Source organism: Pelmatolapia mariae, linkage group LG23 (genome assembly GCF_036321145.2).
Source record: "Pelmatolapia mariae isolate MD_Pm_ZW linkage group LG23, Pm_UMD_F_2, whole genome shotgun sequence".
In the NCBI taxonomy this organism is placed as follows: domain Eukaryota; kingdom Metazoa; phylum Chordata; class Actinopteri; order Cichliformes; family Cichlidae; genus Pelmatolapia; species Pelmatolapia mariae.
The window spans coordinates 7,246,226-7,264,603 of NC_086246.1; the positions used below are offsets into that span (position 1 = coordinate 7,246,226).

An 18,378-nucleotide genomic window follows, 5' to 3' on the forward strand; every position below is an offset into this window, starting at 1 on the left:
GGGGACGGGGCTATGGCCCCCCACACCCTCTAGCAGACCGTTACATGGAGAAACCTTTTGTATACAAGCGCGCTGATCCACACAGGCGTGCACACGGGTGTTCACTGTTCATAGACATAAACTACACCTTTCTTAGCTGCTACTTCAAAGCACATTGTGCGCTGTCTGTCCTGCGTGCTGCACAACAACATTCAATATTTAGTATTTACTGCTATTTACACTTAGCTAGATTAACGTGATGGTGTTGTGTTTAGTATGTTGCTTTGTTTTTTCTTGCTTGTTTTCTCTTCTTTTTCTCTCAACAGGTGATCCAGGAGATTTTTTTTTTTCTCTCTTTGTCTTTGTAAGTGCCCTTTCTCACTGTCCCTTTTCCCTTCTGTTTTTCTTTTCCTTCCTCTCTTTCTTTCTCCCTTTCCTATCCCCCAGTCATGTCTGTCCCATCTGTAACAACTGAAAATAAAATAAATAATAACAACAAAGGTTGATCAAATGGACCAATACGGCAATGCCATGATGATCCATTTGGCAAAATAAATCCATTTGGTATCCTTGTTGGTCTTCAGACAACAATTCTGACGGCTAAAGAACCAAATGGGACAGACAAAAAAAAAAAAAAATACAGACTTAATAATACAGACTTAGTAATACAGACTTAGTAATGTGTCACGTGAAGATTCATCAGCCAGATTAAGTGTTTACTGATGATCGACAGTGATAGCGGACATCATCATTACTATTCCAGCAATCCTCTCCACACAGACAAGCATAAACACACTCGACTATCACTAAATCAAATTTAACACGCATTTGTAATGACGCTAGTTCAGTTTACAATAGGGTTCATTCGCTCGGTCAGCAGGTGGCAGTATCCTCGTACATTGGGGAGTAAACTGCCATTAAATGAAACAGAAGAAGATGAAAACACCTGCACATGCGCGGTACGGATCGGGTAGACCCGATTTGTACGGTCCGACTTTGCACATGCGTAGTAAGGATCGGGGAGTCCTGATCCGTAACTATTTTTTGTTTTTGTCTACATTATATTGAAATGTTTTATTATTGCAAACAATTTAAGAGATACTTATTATTCTTAACATCTTAACAGATACTCTGACCCGTAACTATCGTTAAATGCTTCGACCGGAAATAGACACCTTTCGCACATGCGTGGTACGGATCGGGTAGTGACACCGACAGCTCACTGATTTTGAAGCGTCGGTGGGCGCTTTGTGTTTACGTCCTTTTTGCTCTAGATTCTGAAGCTGCAGGTTTTATCTCTCTCCAAACAATATTGACTGAACCAGCAGCAAAAGACGATCCAAACTACGCTTCACATAAACATCGTCACAAATTTCCTCTTACTTTTGCTGTTTTGTTTCCACCATGATAAAATCACACTTCATGTAGAGCTCTCTCTCTCTCTCTCTCTTTCTCTCACTCAGGAATAGTTTCCCATCTAAAAATCTCTTTTTTGCATTATTCGCTTAATTATTACCCTCCAGTCTACAGTGTCGGCCGCTGTTTTTTTTGTTTGTTTTGTTTTGTTTTTTACTTACAAGAAAGCCAAATTTCTGCTGTTCATTACTGAACAAATTTAAACTTTTTAAAATTATGCAAAATTGCAAAATGCTGTGTCTCTAATCAAACCTCTGTAACTTTGCTCTGCTTCATTTCGTTTTTGATCTACTGCACAATATTTTTTAAGGTCATCTGCTATAAAAACCCAGACCAGGAAAACCTCCATGTTTTTCTGTGTTTTATCCTCAGTTACTTTGACACAAAGGAATCTGCTGTGATGCTTACACCTTTGATAAAGTCTCACAAGTGTCAGCTTTCTTTTTATAGATATAAAAATATAGATATGTACTGATAAGTGATCAGGATTATAATATTTCTGACTGTCTGAGGCAAAATTTCCCCGATTAAAATTGAATCGTGGATCGAATCGATTCGGGACCTTGTGAATCGGAATCAAATTGATTCTAGAAATCAGTGACGATATCCAGCCCTAGTCAAGAGCTCATATTACCCCAGTTCTTCAGCAGCTTCACTGGTTGCCTGTAGAAGCCAGGATAAACTTTAAAATCTTACTTCTCACCTACAAGTGTATCCATAAGTCTGCTCCTTCCTATTTGTGTGACCTGCTTCATATCACCACTGTTTCCCACCCTCTCAGATCCTCATCTGCTATTCATCTTACTGTTCTGTCCGCGCGTCTCATCACTATGGGGAACAAAGCCTTCAGTTGCTCTGCTCCTCGGCTCTGGAACTCTCTTCCTCCAGCCATAAGAAATATAGACTCTCTTCCCGCATTATTTATATTATATCATCATTATTATTATTATTATTATTATCATATCATGCTGGATACTGATGTGGACTGGACAATGTGTTAGGACTGAAAGGATGCCACATTCTTTTAAAGAAAATGATCCACTTATGGAGGGCTGAATTTAAAGACACTCCAAAAGTGAAAAACTGATGCGGCAAGCTAGTTCATTTTGCTGAAATCTTATTGCAGCAACTCAGAAAGGTACCTGACAACGTTGGGGCATGCTCCTAATGAGACGACAGATGGTGTCCTGGGGAATCCCTTCCCAGATCTGGACCAGGGAATCACTGAGCTCCTGGACAGTCTGAGGTGCAACCTGATAGCGTCAGATGGATTGAAACATAATGTCCCAATTGTGTTCTATTGTATCTAGGACAGGTTAACATGTGGGCTGGTCAATGGTAACAGTTCCTTTATCCTCCAGGAACTGCCAGCATACTCTCACCACATGAACCCAGGTATTGTCATGCAACAAGAGGAACCTAGGACCCACTCCACCAGTGTTGGCACTTAGAATGGTTCCAAGGATTTCATCTTGATGTTATATGGCAGTTGGGGTTCTGTTGTCTGACTTTTAGAGGTCTGTGCGTCTCTCCATAGACATGCCTCCCCAAACCACCACTGACCCATCATCAAACTGATCATGCTGAACAATGCTAGCATCATATAGGTAGCATCATATTTGGAAATTATGTATCGGTATTTCAGGAGCAGGACCACACCTCCTAACATGCTCCTCCCAGTTGTCATCTATATATATTCCTCCAGTTTGGCAAGCTGTTCATTCTCGTTTACGTGCCCCACCCTCCCTCCTTCCTTGTTCTCAATTCTTTAACTTCTTCACTTCTATTTAGTGCATGGGGATCTGCCAGGCCCGGGAGCCTTTGCCAGTCCCCTTCGAGGCCTTCCCCAAACCGCAGCTCAATCCATGTCCAAGTGTTCACCTTTACCTACTAAAACGCTGTCAAACCTAAAATGAGGACGTGGGCCCAGCTAGTGAAATATAAATATACTCCATGGCTTCTACTGAAGAGAGTTCAGTAGATGACGTGGGCTCTCATGCCACCCTCATAAAGTCTGTTTCTGATTGTTGTCACTGAAATTCACACCAATGGCTTGCTGGAAATCATTTTGTAGGGCTCTGGCAGTGCTCATCCTGTTCCTCCTTGTACAAAGGAGCAGACACTGGTATTGCCAATGGGTTAAGAACCTTATATCGGCCGGTTCAGCTCTCCTAGAGTAACTATCTCCTGGAATCACTTTCATGCTGTTGAGACCATGCTAGGAGCAAGCCTTCTGGCAATGGCACGTATTGATATGCCATTCTGGACTGGATGGCAATTTAATACGTCCGTTTCTGTCAGTATGGAACTGACGTATTGATTTCGTATTGAATATGTATTTCCTTTATTGGACTACCTTTGCAAAGTCTGTAGGGTCCAGACATCGATCCTCGCCAAATGCAAAACCAGTGAAAAAACAGTCAAAAAAAATGAGGATGTGGAGAGGCAGATAATCGACAAGTAGTTTGATGGTGTTGTACCCCTGTGGGGATCTTTTATGATTAGGACTGTTCTGCCCTGTGTCAGTCTGGATGAATACCTGCTGTTAGTGGCTCCCTTACTTGTCCTGCCAGGTCATTGAGTGCTGTTAGTTTAGAGTTGCAGGTAGAGGCAGTAGAGGGGCACTATTTGTGAACAAGTATGAAAGGTCACTATTGTGACCTCTCACTTTTGTGATAATTAGACCAATTAAAGTAAAAAGATGAGTTTTGGTGCAGTTTTTGGTGCATAAATACTACATGCAATAGTGAGCAGACTGTTGTGTATTGAAATGTATATAATGTCCTGTATAATCATAATAGTAATAGGAGTAATAGGGGTAGCATGAGGATTGGGTTTTAATCATTATCTGGCTGGGGCCTTTCTGTATGGAGTGTGTATGTTTTCTTCATGGCTCCTCCCACAGTCCAAACATATGCAGTAAGTGGAGTTAGTCTGTCTTCATGCATGCTCAATCATCCAGTTAAGGAAATCAGTTAGTCAGTGGTGCTGGTGTCAGTCATTCTGCAGATGTACTGTTTATAAGGTTGGGGAAACCTTCAGTCAGCTGAAACTGAAGAACTGATGATTCTAAATTGTCCATAGGTGTGAATGTGGAACATGACTACGGATGATGTCTGTCTATGTTGACCCTGCGACAGACTGGCGATCTGTCTTGGGTGTACCCCACCTCTTATCCTATCACAACTTGGATAGCCCTCCCATAGCCCCAAAGTTTGATAAGTGGAAAGAGAATGGATGGATGGATGTTTAATAATAATAAAAATAATAATAATAAGAAGAAGAAAATATTTGTGTCTGGAGTTGAAATGGTCAAAAGAACATTTGGTTAAACTTTTGCTCAGTGCCTTGGATATGGGTTTTTACACATGGATTTGTTGATCTGGTTAGATGTGCAAAGGTTATGTTAAACTTTCACATTGTTACACATAAAACCACTCACACTCACAAGTCCAGATATACATGCCCAAGGTTTTTATTTTAAAAACTGCATTTCTTACTCTCTATATACTTGAATAATATGTAATGCCTGGATGAATTAAACTCCTCTGGTATGGACAGATCTATTGCTCAAGACAGCTACATTACAGAAGCAGAAAAATTATTCAATATGTTGTTAAAGAATTAGGTTTGTTACACATGAGGATAAAACTACAGCAGAATGTTAAGACTTGTATTCTTCTTCTTACAGCGTGTGAACAATGTGGACCCAAAACAGTACAAACAGAAAACTGCATGACATGATGACGAACAGACAAAAGCTGAGGGTACAAATAAACACGGAGACACTTGCGGAAAGTGAACATACAGGTGCAAGCAACTGGGAAATCGAGGCTGAGGAAAGTAAAACTGAATACTAAACACATAAAAAAGGACTATCAAAATAAAACAGCAAATAACATACGAAGGAACACTTATAACTATAAAACCTAAAGACTAAACTGAGAGTATAAAAAGCAGACAAAACCTGCAACCGGAGATTTGCACAATCAAATGAAAAACTATGAGTGAAAAGGAAAAGAGTCCTTTGAATGTATTTGGTAGTCCTGTATTTTTTCTGTTTCTTTTTGTATACTTTATATATTAAAAAATGAAATCGTGTTTGAAAATTTTTTTCAGTGCCTTTAGTAAAATTTTGATACTTTTTGTGACAGAACCTACCAGCTTTAGATGTCATGTTTCTTCCTTGCTCAGCCATGCAGGTGGATAGCGAAGGTGGTGCTGGCCCATTTGCCTCACTGCTTGATGACTCCCCCGGTTCCTCCTCTGCCTTTGGAACAACTGCTTTTCTTGTTCTCACTTCCTGAAAAAAATGAGAGAGGAAACATGCAGGGGTGAGGCTTTGTCAAAGCTCTTGTCAAGATGACAGTGATTGTCAGCAATAAACTATTGATAATTTATAGTTTCAATTCAGCTTTTAAAGGTAATCTGCCACATGTAGAACCAATATTAAAGAGGGATGATGCTCCTAAAGTCATAGTGCCTCACCTGAATGGGTGAAAGAGGACCAAGTGAGGGATTGCAGTGTACTTCTGGGTTTTTCCCCATCCTGATGCTGTGCTCCTGACTTGGACATTCCCCTGGAGATTCTCCAGATCTGACTTCAGCTGCCTCAGCCCTTGATACCTGAGATGAGTTGGAAGCTGTGGCAGTTTCTCCAACAAACTGTGCAGCCATTGCTCTGGCAGCTTCTTCTATTCTATCTGCTGATTGTCGTGTCTGTATTGGGAGTGCAGCAGCACCTTCTTGTGCTCCTGCTCCAGCTTCAGGCCCTGCAGTGTTGGCTCCAGACTGAGCACCAGCAGAAGAACCTGCCTCTCCTGTGGCCTGAACTCCAGGCCCTGCCTCACATGAGCCATGTGACTCGCCTTTTGAACCACTGCTCCCCTGTGGAGACTCAGGTGTAGCTGAGTTGGTATTCTGCTGTGTCTTTGTTTCCAGCGATTGATCCCAGTGCTGCCCAGCTCCTTCCTCATCCTCATCTGAGTCAATGTGTAGCATGGCACTGAGCCGTGTGTCTGTGGGAAAGCTGGAGCTGAGCTTTGGTAATGGCCCTGCAGCAGGTCGGTCCCCAATGCTCCTGGGACCTTCGAGGGAATCTAGGTAGTCATTAAGTGACACCTGCCTTTGGGTGAAGCTGCCAAGAGCCACAGGAAGCAGATTCACCTCTCCCACTTGCCCAGGCTCCTGCCACACACTGTCATCGCCATAGTAACATGAACCATTAACATATAAGGAGCCCTCATCAGAACCCATGCGAGAAGGTCCACATGTAGCACCTAAAGACGAGGAGAGCTGATGGAGATCTTCGTCGTCAGAGGGACTCCCAGGGTCACCATTCATCACACCACCCAGGATCGTTCCCAGAGGGTCTGGCGAAGCTTCTAGAGCAGAAAAGAGGATGGATGAGAAGGAGAGGATGTGACAACTGAGAGATAAATAATGTGTGCTTTCATGACATGTTAGCAGAACAAAAACAACACCTCCCACTTCCTCGTCTTCTTTCGGCTGTTTCTGTTAGGGGTTGCCACAGGGGAACATCTTATTCCATCTCGCTCTATCTCTAGCATCCTCCTCTGTCACACCAATTCTTTGCATGTGCTCCTTCACAACATCCATGAATCTTCTCTGTGGTCTCTGTGGGTGCTGGTCACGCCCAAAGAAAACCTTAGCATCTTCAACTCTGTCACCTCCAGCTCGGCCTCGTGTCTTTTTGTCAGTGTCACTGTCTCCAAACCACTCACCATGTAGACCAGGTTTCGCTACAATCTTCTAAACGTACTCGTTCACTCTTGCTGCTATTGTAACAAATCACACCGTGACACCCATCTCTACACACTCCACTCTGCTTGCCCTTATCTTGTTCACCTCTCTTGTGTACTGTCCGTGGCTTTGGAAGGTTGACCACAGGTACTTGAACACACCCTGCTCCTCACTATTACGCCTTTCTTATTTACACACATGTATTTTATCTTGTTTTCACTGACTTTCATTCCTCTTCTCTCCAGAGTATGCCTCCACATGCATCTTGGTCATTTTTTTGGCATGTTTTTATGGCCCTCGTAGTGCTTTTGTTTTTACATTTTGCAACACACCGCTGCTGCCCAGAGTTCCACAGGAACTCAAGAGGAGACATCAAGCCAGAGCAAGAGTTAAAACAAGGAGAAGGAAATATAAACCCCCTGTTCCATCAGTCATCATGGGGAATCTGAGGTCTCTGACTAATAAGATGGAGCTGATAAAACATCAGAGGCAGTATCGGGAGGCAGCTTATTATGCATGGAGGCATGGTTGCACTCAGTGCCACCGGCTTCGTCATCTGGCTTTTTCACTGCTCGGGCCAACAGAGAGGCCAAGCTGAGCAGTTAGAAGAAAGGTGGAGGGATTGCAGTGTTTATTAATGAAAGGTGGTGTATTCCAGGATATGTTACTGTGAAGGAACATCTCTCCTCACCTGACGTTAAACTTTTAGCTGTCAGTTTGCGCCCATATTATTTATCGCAGGAATTCTCCTCCACTATATTAACTGGTTTTTTGTACCACCATCAGCTAATGGTGCAGCAGCGTGTAACATCATACATGCAACTGTTGATGGCCTATAGTGTAAACACACAGAGGCACTGATCACCATCAGTGGTTATTTTAACCATGTCAGTCTAGACTCCACTCTGCCAACTTTCCAGCTGCATGTGGACTGTAAAACACAGGACAATGAAACGAACAGTTCTATCTATAACTTCTGTTCCCTTTCAGTCGATTCACTCGGTACAACACATAAGTATGGGACATATACACACGTCCCGCAGAGCAGCCACCGAACTGGAATCGGACCACCACCACCTTAGTGTGCAGTAGACCAAGCAGAAAGGACAGTATGAGCCACCGAAGGGGCTGTAACATCCAATCGATAAAACCAAAGCGAACCAAAGTGTGCGAGAGAAAGTTCATATCCACAGACTCAATGGGTTCAAACGGGGGCTACAAACGGCCTCCAGCACCAAAGATAAGTCCCAAGCAGGGACACTGGACTTAAGCACAGGTCTCAGGCAGCGAACCCCTTTCAGAAAACATATGGCAAGGGGATGTGCACCTGGTGTCACCCCATCAAAGCCAACACGACAAGCAAATATAGCCGCTAGATAGACCTTAATTGTCAAAAATGAAAGGCCCTTATTCAGCAGCTCCTGCAGGAATGTCAAAACATCCACAATAGAGCACTGAAATGTGAGAGTGTGGCATTCCTGGCACCATTGCTCGAAGGCTCGCCATTTGTAAGCGTACAAGCCTCTAGTAGATGAGGCCCTAGTGCTCTGAATTATCGCTATCACACTAGGTGGCAGACCCTTAGCAATCAAGTTTGAACTCTCAGCAGGTAAGCAAGAAGGCGCCACAGATCCGGGCGCGGATGAACCACTTCTCCTCCCGCCTGAGAGAGGAGGTCCCTGCGGAGAGGAAGCTGCCAAGGACTCGCTAGAATCAGAAAGAGAGACTGCTGACGCACTCTGTCTAGAACTAGACATATCATTTCCACTGTGGGAAATGGATACAGGAGCACATCTGGCCATTAGTGTGCCAGCATGTCCATGCCCAAGGGTGCATCATGGTCTCGTCACTGTGACGTAATCAGCCTACAAATGCGGCCTCGGGAGGATGCAGCCTATGAATTTGGACACCCCCAACATTTCCTCCCTCAGTATCATGGCTGCCTCGTTGCCGACAGTCGTGTTTACGACTCTCCAGAAAGGAGGTGGCTTGACCCGGAACTGCAACCGGTAACCCATAGCAACGGTTCACAGCACCCACAGAGAGGGGGCGCAAGCGTGCCACTGAGGGAAGTGAGCAGCCAGCCAGCTGACCTGCAGCACCGTTGGCGGGGCATTGTCGCCCCCCAGTGTGTCTGAAGGGGAATGCATCACCTGCCTGACCTGGCTCATTCTGCCTGCAGGCTGAGTATTTGCGATTGTTTGAAAATAAACACTCTTTATTGATTGTAACATGGCAACATGTACATTCATACATTTTGTTGGAGGCATCTTTCCTGGGGCACAACAATGAAAAACAGTGGGAACACTTGATGTGGTCACCTGAACATTTAACACACCTGAACAGGGAGTTACAACCTTAGGCATTTTATTTGTGCAGGGGGTTTGTGCTTGGGAGACAGTGTTAGGAAAGTGCAGCGCCTTCTGGGGCTGACAGCCTGAACAGAACTTAAGCGGCACCTCTTGGGCGGCAACAGAGGGGTGAAGGCAGCGTCTCCCTGCCGCTGGACCCCTTCTCCACTCAGAACCACAGCTAGGAGGGCTGAGGCTTTTTCCTCCTGGGCTTCGGATCCCGCTGGGGGCCCGAGGGTGGGCCTTTGCTCCAGGCCTGCTGGCGTGGAGCTCAAACCAGGAATGTCTGGGAATTATGTCACGCAGAGCTTCTGTCTGCTTCTTCCTCAGATCAAATCTAGCCTGAATGGCTTGGAGTGAATGTCCGAATAACCCAGCCGCAGACACTGGTTCGTCCAGATCTACAGCCCTGTCCCTATACGGGATGTCAGAGAGGGTCAGCCACAGGTGCCTCTGCACCACTACTGTCGAAGCCATCCCTCTGCCCAGGGAGAGCGCTACATCTGCAGGCTTCACTTGCCTCAGTTAGGGTCAGTGTTTGCGACCTTACGGTAATTCATGATGTAATCCCACACCTACCTCAAACCCACAAGTCACTTCTACTGTACACCTCACCATAGTCTCACCGTCCTTATACATGTTTTCTGTCATTACCGATTTCCTTATACAGTACCATAACTCCTGTCTTGGAAGTCTATCATATACTTTCTCTAGTCCACAAACACAGTATAGCTACTTTTTGAACTTTTATGAAAGCTTGCTTCCACCACTGAAAATAACTTAAAATTTTGAGTTCTTAAAACTCAAAATTTTGAGATATTTCGAGTTGAATGGCAGTTTTTTGTACATCAACCTTGCTACACAGAGTACCAGTATAGATGTAAGTACACTTCTTTTCCAAACCTCCCACTCTCCAAGATTATGTTAAGCAATCCGGTCAGAAAGTCCACTGTCCTTTCTCCTAGACGTCTTCATGCCTCCCTAGGTATGTCATTTGTGAGCCGCTGTGTGAGCTGCCCTTACTTTCTCCTTAACTAATCCTCTGCACATCATCATTAATTTTCTTCCCCCAGTCCTCCTTTCTTTCATTTTCTTCATTCATGAGCTTCTCAAACTATTCTTTTCCGTACTTTCATCTTTGCAACACACTTTCTTCACTCATTTGTACATTTTCATCTATATCCCTAATGACCCTAAATTGCTGCACAGCCTAATAATAAGCCTCCCACGATTAAAATAAAACCACACACCATATACTGTATATGAAAGTACAAGTAAAATATTTAATTTCATTAAATCTAAGTTTTTTGGGGGCTATGTGTGTATTTACCTTTATAGTGAGAATGAGAGTAATTTACCATACAATAGTATCATAATGCGCTGCCTATAACAATAATGGTATCAACAATACAGCAATTCTGCTATTTTTGATAAGTTTGTATACGATGGAACACTTGGAGCCTTGGAAAACAGATATGCTCTAGGTGTGCTTTGCCTCATAGCAAAAAATGAAGATAAGATATTAATCGAGGAGATGATATTGAATATGGAATCATATTGAACAAGAAATTAAGGCTCAGTCATATCTTGTTTCAAAATGGAGGATTACCTATGACACCGCACGCTCATTGGCTACAACTTGGTAATCACAAGTCATTAGCTAATAATTGTGCACTTTCACAAACAGAGCCACCCTTTCTTGTCACATCTGTTTTTTGCAACCAAGATGGCAACGGCAGAAACATTCATCTTAAGGCTCTTCAAATGTGACTTCAAAAACTAATGGCTGGCATCATGGTCCAACTTTTGAGATAAGGAATTACCCATTTAGACCACAAACGATACACATACACACCTTCTTGTCCAGCTGAAGTGATGTCCACTCTGAACATAAGCTGCCCGCTCACATGGTCCATAGGAAGACGACGACACAGGCTGTAGCTGACTGTCTGATCACTGCACACACATAAACAATTGTTTTGTCCCTACTGACAAACACCTACTAGCATTTCAATACGGTACAGAAAACAAGCGCTCTCTTTCCTCAGCACACTGATCTCAATTCAATCAACAATCAACTGACTGGATGGGTAATTGTGCATCAACTACATTCTGCTGATTTATATGCAGTTTTCCACAATGGTGAATTTATTGGTAATTTCTGTGCAACTTGCCTAGAGACTGACAATTTTTGTTAACACTGCACAAACTGTATGTCATCATTGCTTACTTAAATTAATGCCTGACCAGCAAGCTGATTGGGAATTATGGATAGGTACTGACTGAACTACATAACTACTACCCTACTACCCTCCATAGAAGGTTGCTCTTTCTGTCTTAAAGAGCAATCCTTCTATGAAAGAAATGTAAAAAAAAAAAATACAACACACGTGACACTGTCACTGACGCTAAGTCTGACTGACTTTCCTTGCACAGTTGTTTTTGGTTCTGAACCTATCTCATGTTTGGCTCTGGGTGCCAACTTACTCAGCAGCTGGCCGTTCCAGAAGTCTCTGGATGGGGATGATCAGCTGGCCCAAGAAGCGCTTGATGATTGGCCGGCTCTTGGCAAACTTGTCCTTCACCTCAATCTCCAGCACATCAGTTATCAAAGCCACAAATGTATATTTCTAAAGAAAGAGTAAATAGCAAAATGCTGGAGAATTTAGTATATTTATACAGTTGTGCTTGCATTACATAAAGTTAATTATTGACTCTGCCCAGTGACTTTACCTGGCCTACCACTTCGTGGCTCAGTTGCTGTCGTTCCTAATCATTTCTACTAACAGTTGACTGCAGAATATTTAGTAGCAAGTAAATTTCTCAACTGAAATATTGCACAGGTGCCATTCTATCACAGTACCACACTGGAATTTACTGGAATGACAGTATTACATAGCTGGCATGGTGGATTCAAATGGAACAATCTCAAAGTAAAAAAGCTGCTTCAAAATGAAAACAGAGAAGGGTAAAAAGAAGAGGACAAAGCAAGGATTAACCTGGGACAAGGATTTACACAGAGTTTTAGGATTTAAGGGGCTTAAAAACAGAAATCCAGGAGTTATCATTTAACTGATGGCTAAGTAACAAACCATGCCATATATATATATATATGTATATATATATGTATATATATATATATATATATATATGTATATATGTATATATATATATGTATATATATATATACACATACACATATATATATATATATATATGACCCATAGAACACTTCTAAAATTTGCCATTTTTGTATTGTTTTTTATTGTTGCAACGCTGCATCTATCCATTAACCCATGTTGTTCTGCTTATAAAATTCAGGGTCACAAGTATTGTTTTATGTGGTTGCATGTGGTGTGCTGATCTTTGTTAAGCTGATAGAAACGATGCTTTTTGAAATTACCTGCCACTTAAAAAACTCATGTCATGCTTGCACCTCTCTTGTAGTGCTAGCTAGATGCTGAAGTACCTCAACTGCAACTTATGGATATTAACACTCGTTACCATGTTGTGCCAATGAAAAACACCGACCCATGTTAACCCCTGACTTTGGCATACAGTTCTGTCTCTTTCATCTCTTTCTATGCGACATCCCTTAGTGATTGATACACCATTAGGATGTATGATTAGGAACATAAAATAATAACTCCTCTCAGATGTGTTAAACCAAAAGTAACAAGCCTGTTTTGAAAATGTAAGGAGTATAGATATTTACTTCAAAACGTAGGGAGCCTCCCTTTTTTCCGCTTCATCACACCAAGACACATGCAGGGCCTTGGGTACAGGTATGTGAGGTGCAAGGGGGCATTCCTCCTCTGTCTCCTTCTGGCCAACTGTGCCTCAATTTTATTCCACAACTTAGACGTCCACATTACTTACACACTCATAACACATACATAAAGGGCCTTGGGGGTGGGCACGCTAAACAGCATCCAGAGGACATCACCTCTGGCGTCAGTGCCCACCTCTCAATTTTAAATACATGTAGACATTGAGGGCCCTTGGTAGGGGCCGTGCTGACAGCAGCTGCTTTCTGGCAGAGAGTACCATGCCCCTCCCATGTTTTTAAATGCATTTTAGAACAGCACGCAGCAGAGAGGTATGGGGTCTTCACACCCCAGTTCTCTGTTCGCCATCTGGGGCGGGGGGCCAGGAGGAGGAGTTGGCCGTCTGGTTGGGGTCTGGGATGCTGGGCTTCCATGCTGCTGCAGGACCGCTTGTCTCCACCCCAGACCAAAGGGAAACATCTCCTGGGTCTGGGGGCGGATTGGCCCTCTGGGTTTGCCAGAGGGTGGAGGGCCCTCGGGCCTCTGGGCCCGGGGCTCTGTCCCCTCTGCCCTGCCGGCGGAGCCTGTGAGCATGTCGCTGCAACCCCTGTGGCTTCTGCACCATGGCTGCTGGCTGATCCCCTGTCTACCGTCTAAGGGCTCTCCTCAGCTCTTTTCTAGGAGGGTGGCGCGGCTGCCCCTCCGGTGGTCCTCCTTGGGCTCTCACGCTCTGGGGGACCTCTAGATTTCTGGGGCCTGGATCTCCTCCATGCCTGTGGTGCTCATGTGGTGTGAGCAGGTTGTTGTGGACGTAGTGGAGGACATAAATACCTCTGAGTATACATTGACAATAAACTGGACTGGGTTAAAAACACCAGTGTACTGTACATGAAGGGCCAGAGTTGTCTCTATTTTCTGAGGCAACTGAGGTAGTTTGTGTTGGTGTCTGTTGTGTAGGTGACATTCACCATGCTGTTGCATGCTGGGGCAGCAGGCTGACGGTTGCAGATGCCAACAGACTCAATAAATTTATCTGCAAGGTCAGTGATATTGTGGAGAAGGAGCTGAACTCTCTTAAGGTGTTGTCAAAGAGCATATGTTGTCCAAAATAAGCAGAATGTTGGACAATACCTCCGACCCAGTCGTTTAGCACCACTGAACAACAGGAAATAATTTTGTTTAATTAATTTAATTTATTTAGGTTAGTTAGTTACTGTTCTTACTGTCTTGGGGCAACTAAGCCCACAATAATGTCTTCTGTGATTAATAAAGTACTCCAGCTTTGATTGTGATTCTGATCATTCCCAAGTTATTTAAAAGTAGAATGGGAGGCAGAGCCTTCAGCTACCAGGCGCTCATGTATTGAACCATTTGCCTTTTCATCTTAGCTCTTTGATGCCTGACAGGAGTTTTCCTGTAGGCATCACAGAGCTACCAGGTTATTGGCTGGTAGTTGATGGGACCTGTCCTTTCTGAGGATCAGGACTGTTCAGCCTTTACTTAGCCATTCCAGGTGTGTCTTGTCCAATAGCAGCTGGTTCTTTTGTGCTGGTAGATGCTCACAGAGTGCAGTCCGCTTCTTTAGCCAGGAGATGTGAATCATGTCAGGGCCTGTCTCCGTCCAACTCGACATACTCGAGAATCTTTCTCAGATGTCTACCATGGTGATTGTTATTGGATCCTGTTCAAGGAGGTTGCTGTGACCTGCTCTCAGATCCATTGGCTACTGAGCGTTGTTGTTATATGATGTCTCCTTCTCCCATATGCTCTTCTAATTGCTCTGTCTCCAGCCTTGGTTGGGCTATTCTCATAGTGCTCCTCTACCACTGAGAATATACCTTGGAAGGTTTATTCTCCTGGCTTCTGTCTCTTGTGTATACATCTTCTAGTGGCTAGTCAAGGCTGTGGTTCTTTGTTGGTAGTATCCAAGGCCACAAGTATAGGCAGCTTTCTGTACTTCTTAGACATCCCCTTCTACGTCTGCAACTCTGACATTTGGCTAACTGCCCTCCATGCTGCTTTGATTTTGGTCTCTAGTCTCCTTCTCCATCAAGGGTACTGCTCCTTGTGGCTGTTCATCTTGTAGCCAAGCATGTCACTGATCACTGCTGCTGTGGTGTAGATAGGCTGGCTGGTTTTGCTGATGGTCACAGTAGAGATTCTCCATAATGCATCTTTCTATAGACCTTCAGAGTATACTTCATGTAGTCTTGATAAATGGCCAAAGGGGGTCCAGGTTTCCAGCTGCCAGTTGCCAGCTGCTCTAGCACTCAACGCCTCCAATTTGCTAATGCAAGTTAGCCACACTGTCCCATATAAGGAGGACTCTGATTGGTTAGAGAGAGACACACTGGCTGCCTGGATCTTTCTACAGAGCTGTGCAGATAGCTTTGCACTGCTAAGAAGTATCTGTGCTTATACAAATACAGCCTCTGTATTTACACTCTGCCCAACAAAGATATACGTGAAGAATATGAAAGGATTCTGCAGTGAGATATAGAGCTGAACCTTGGAGTGTGTGTCTGTGGACAGCCTGGCCCCCTGTTGAAGGTAATGTGCTAAACATGGCTAATGCTATAATTACTGCCTTAAAGCTCATGATTAAAATGCTGATTGTAATATATGTTGTCCATATGTTGCCACATAACTATAGTTGTCTCTTCTATCTTTCCTTTTATTACTCTGACGAGGCAAAGAGTAGAGTCAACACTATTGATGTAAGTTCATTTATTTTAACTACACGAGTGTACAAATTCATCCTCAGCTGGACATAGATGATCATCAAGGACCATCTTTACCTAATCCCAGCCTCTAGGGCTACATTCACACTGCAGGTCTTAATGCTCAATTCTGATTTTTTGATCAAATCCGATTTTTTTTGTCTGCTTGTTCACACTACAAATAAAATGTGACAGCAAACGCGCTCTAGTGTGAACCCTCAAAGCAGCCTGCATGCGCAAAAGAAGACGTCACACACAACGCGCTCTGTTTAGAACCAGACCAAACAGGATTGTTTGACTGATGGCCTTAATATAAAGACTTGTTTCGGACTTTACGTTTCCCAATTTTGCTTTAAGTTATAAAGTTATTTTGTTATTTACATATGGCCTAATAATGATCCTTATTGCTGATAGTTGCAGATTTCTGTCAGATTCTGCAGATTATACAGTACAAATAAAATGTTCACGTTTCTCCAACGTTGTCTTCCCAACAGTTTCACTGGATGGCCAGGAAGCGTTCACGATGTCTTATCGGGCGCTGATAATTGGCATCTGTCTTGTGTCAGTGACGTAAAAGACGGATTTAATGCGAAATGACCATTCAAACAGCAGTCGCTTTCTAAAACATCGGATATGTATCGGATTCAGTACCACATACGAAAGTGACCCAGATCGGATTTGAAAATATTGGATTTGTGCCGTTCACACTGTCATACCATGATCGGATATGGGTCGCAGAGGGTCAGAAAAATTGGATTTGATGCGCTTTCGCCTGCAGCGTGAACGTAGCCTAACACAGTATGTTCAATCTTATCAGTGAATGCCCAGTATATTGCAATGAGTCGCATTTAACCATTTACTGCACCTACAGTACCTGTATGTAGTCAAATGTGTGGTAAAGATGTAGATAATTGAATTTAGTTATTAATAAACTGTATGCAATGAAAACCAAAACTGAAATTGATTCAGTTTATACATTTTCTCTGTATGCCCTGTAGAGTCTGTATCACTGTAAACATAAAAGGCTGGATGTCTGTATATTTTTCTATAGGTACAAAGCGTTAGAACAGTTTATCTATATGTACTTTTGCTAATAACAAATCATCTTTATTCTTAATCAAAAACATAAAGTACAAGTCTAATTAGTACCATGAATAAGAAATCTGAGTAGTGAAATGGTTCTAATACCTGAAAATGGATGATCATGTGACAGTGAGCTAATGATAATTCTATTAGAAGTAAAAGAACTGGCATGGCCAGGGCATGCAAGACTACTTAGGGCTGCCAGTTTATTATTAGAATAGGTGGGGTAGATTTCCGGATGTCACAGACAGATAGAGTGCCCTCACCCATCGGCTCCATCCAAGCTCTGTAGTGCCTGCTGGGTAATACTCATAGGATCAGAGGGTGAACTACTAAACAGAAAACCAACCCAGACTTCCTGTATCGAGGTGCTGATTCCACAGATCGACAGACTGCACTCTCCATTATTGTTGCCCTGCTATAAGAATATAATGGATTTGGCATCAACACCAGTGCTCTTCATCTTCAACTTTTCCTATTTATCTTTACCCATCCTTTAAATGGTGTATGAGTTTATATCTTATTGAGTCAGTGTGAAGTTATGCTAACCTCCCCATGCCACACAGGGTTGATGGTGTTGGATATGATGGAGGAGCGTCTCTCCTGGCCATGGTGGGTAAACTTAGGGAGGCCACTCCTCTTCCCGGGCTGGATCGACATTTTCAGGTAGGGGTCCGGGTTGAAGAACATCCCTTTCTTTAGGTTCACTGCTCGGAAGTCTGAATTGGAATACTTCATGAGTATTTTTGTATTCATTCTCCAGCACATTTCCACTGACTCATTCATCTCACCTGACAGGGTGAAGCTGACAAGTTTCCGACAGTGCTCATACTCTGACTGCTCCTCCACCTGGCCTTCACCCCTCACCTGATGACAAAAAAAAGAAAAACAAAAATAATGAACATGTTTTCAGCCCTGACTCTAACAGATAAAAGTTTAACCAGGAAGACTTAAGTGGGGTGGAGTTAAGACTGTTTCTCACATCTCGTCACATGAGAGAGGTTAAATTCAGTTTATGGCTTACCAAAGCCATAAACTATCCAAAATATATTGTTCTTTTCACAAAGCTCCATGGTTGAATTTATTAACCTTTATTTTATCAGGATGAGTCAGTAAGAGTGAAGAAATAATTTTGTAAGCTCTTGAACTCTTGAACAGTTCCTTGTGTAACCTGGATTTGCTTATCCATCCATTTTCTTCCACTTATCCAATTCTGAGTCGTGGCGTGGCTGGAGCCTATCCTAGCTGTCTTAGGGCAGAGGGTTGGAGTACCCCTGGACTTGTCCAGGGTGTACTAAC

At 43.2% G+C, this 18,378-nt stretch overlaps 1 protein-coding gene across 1 annotated transcript in view; it reads right to left on the reverse strand.

Annotated features, from left to right (window-relative positions):
• The window catches only part of LOC134620904 (E3 ubiquitin-protein ligase HECW2-like), a 78,429-nt gene that overhangs the window by 32,694 nt on the left and 27,357 nt on the right, over window positions 1-18,378 (reverse strand). The window contains exons 5-10 of the mRNA XM_063467255.1: window positions 17,871-17,946; window positions 17,629-17,798; window positions 11,997-12,139; window positions 11,365-11,465; window positions 5,884-6,779; window positions 5,557-5,698 (exon numbers count right to left, since the gene is read on the reverse strand). Coding sequence (XP_063323325.1) covers window positions 5,557-5,698; window positions 5,884-6,779; window positions 11,365-11,465; window positions 11,997-12,139; window positions 17,629-17,798; window positions 17,871-17,946 — 1,528 coding nt within the window. The remainder of the gene's footprint in view (window positions 1-5,556; window positions 5,699-5,883; window positions 6,780-11,364; window positions 11,466-11,996; window positions 12,140-17,628; window positions 17,799-17,870; window positions 17,947-18,378) is intronic.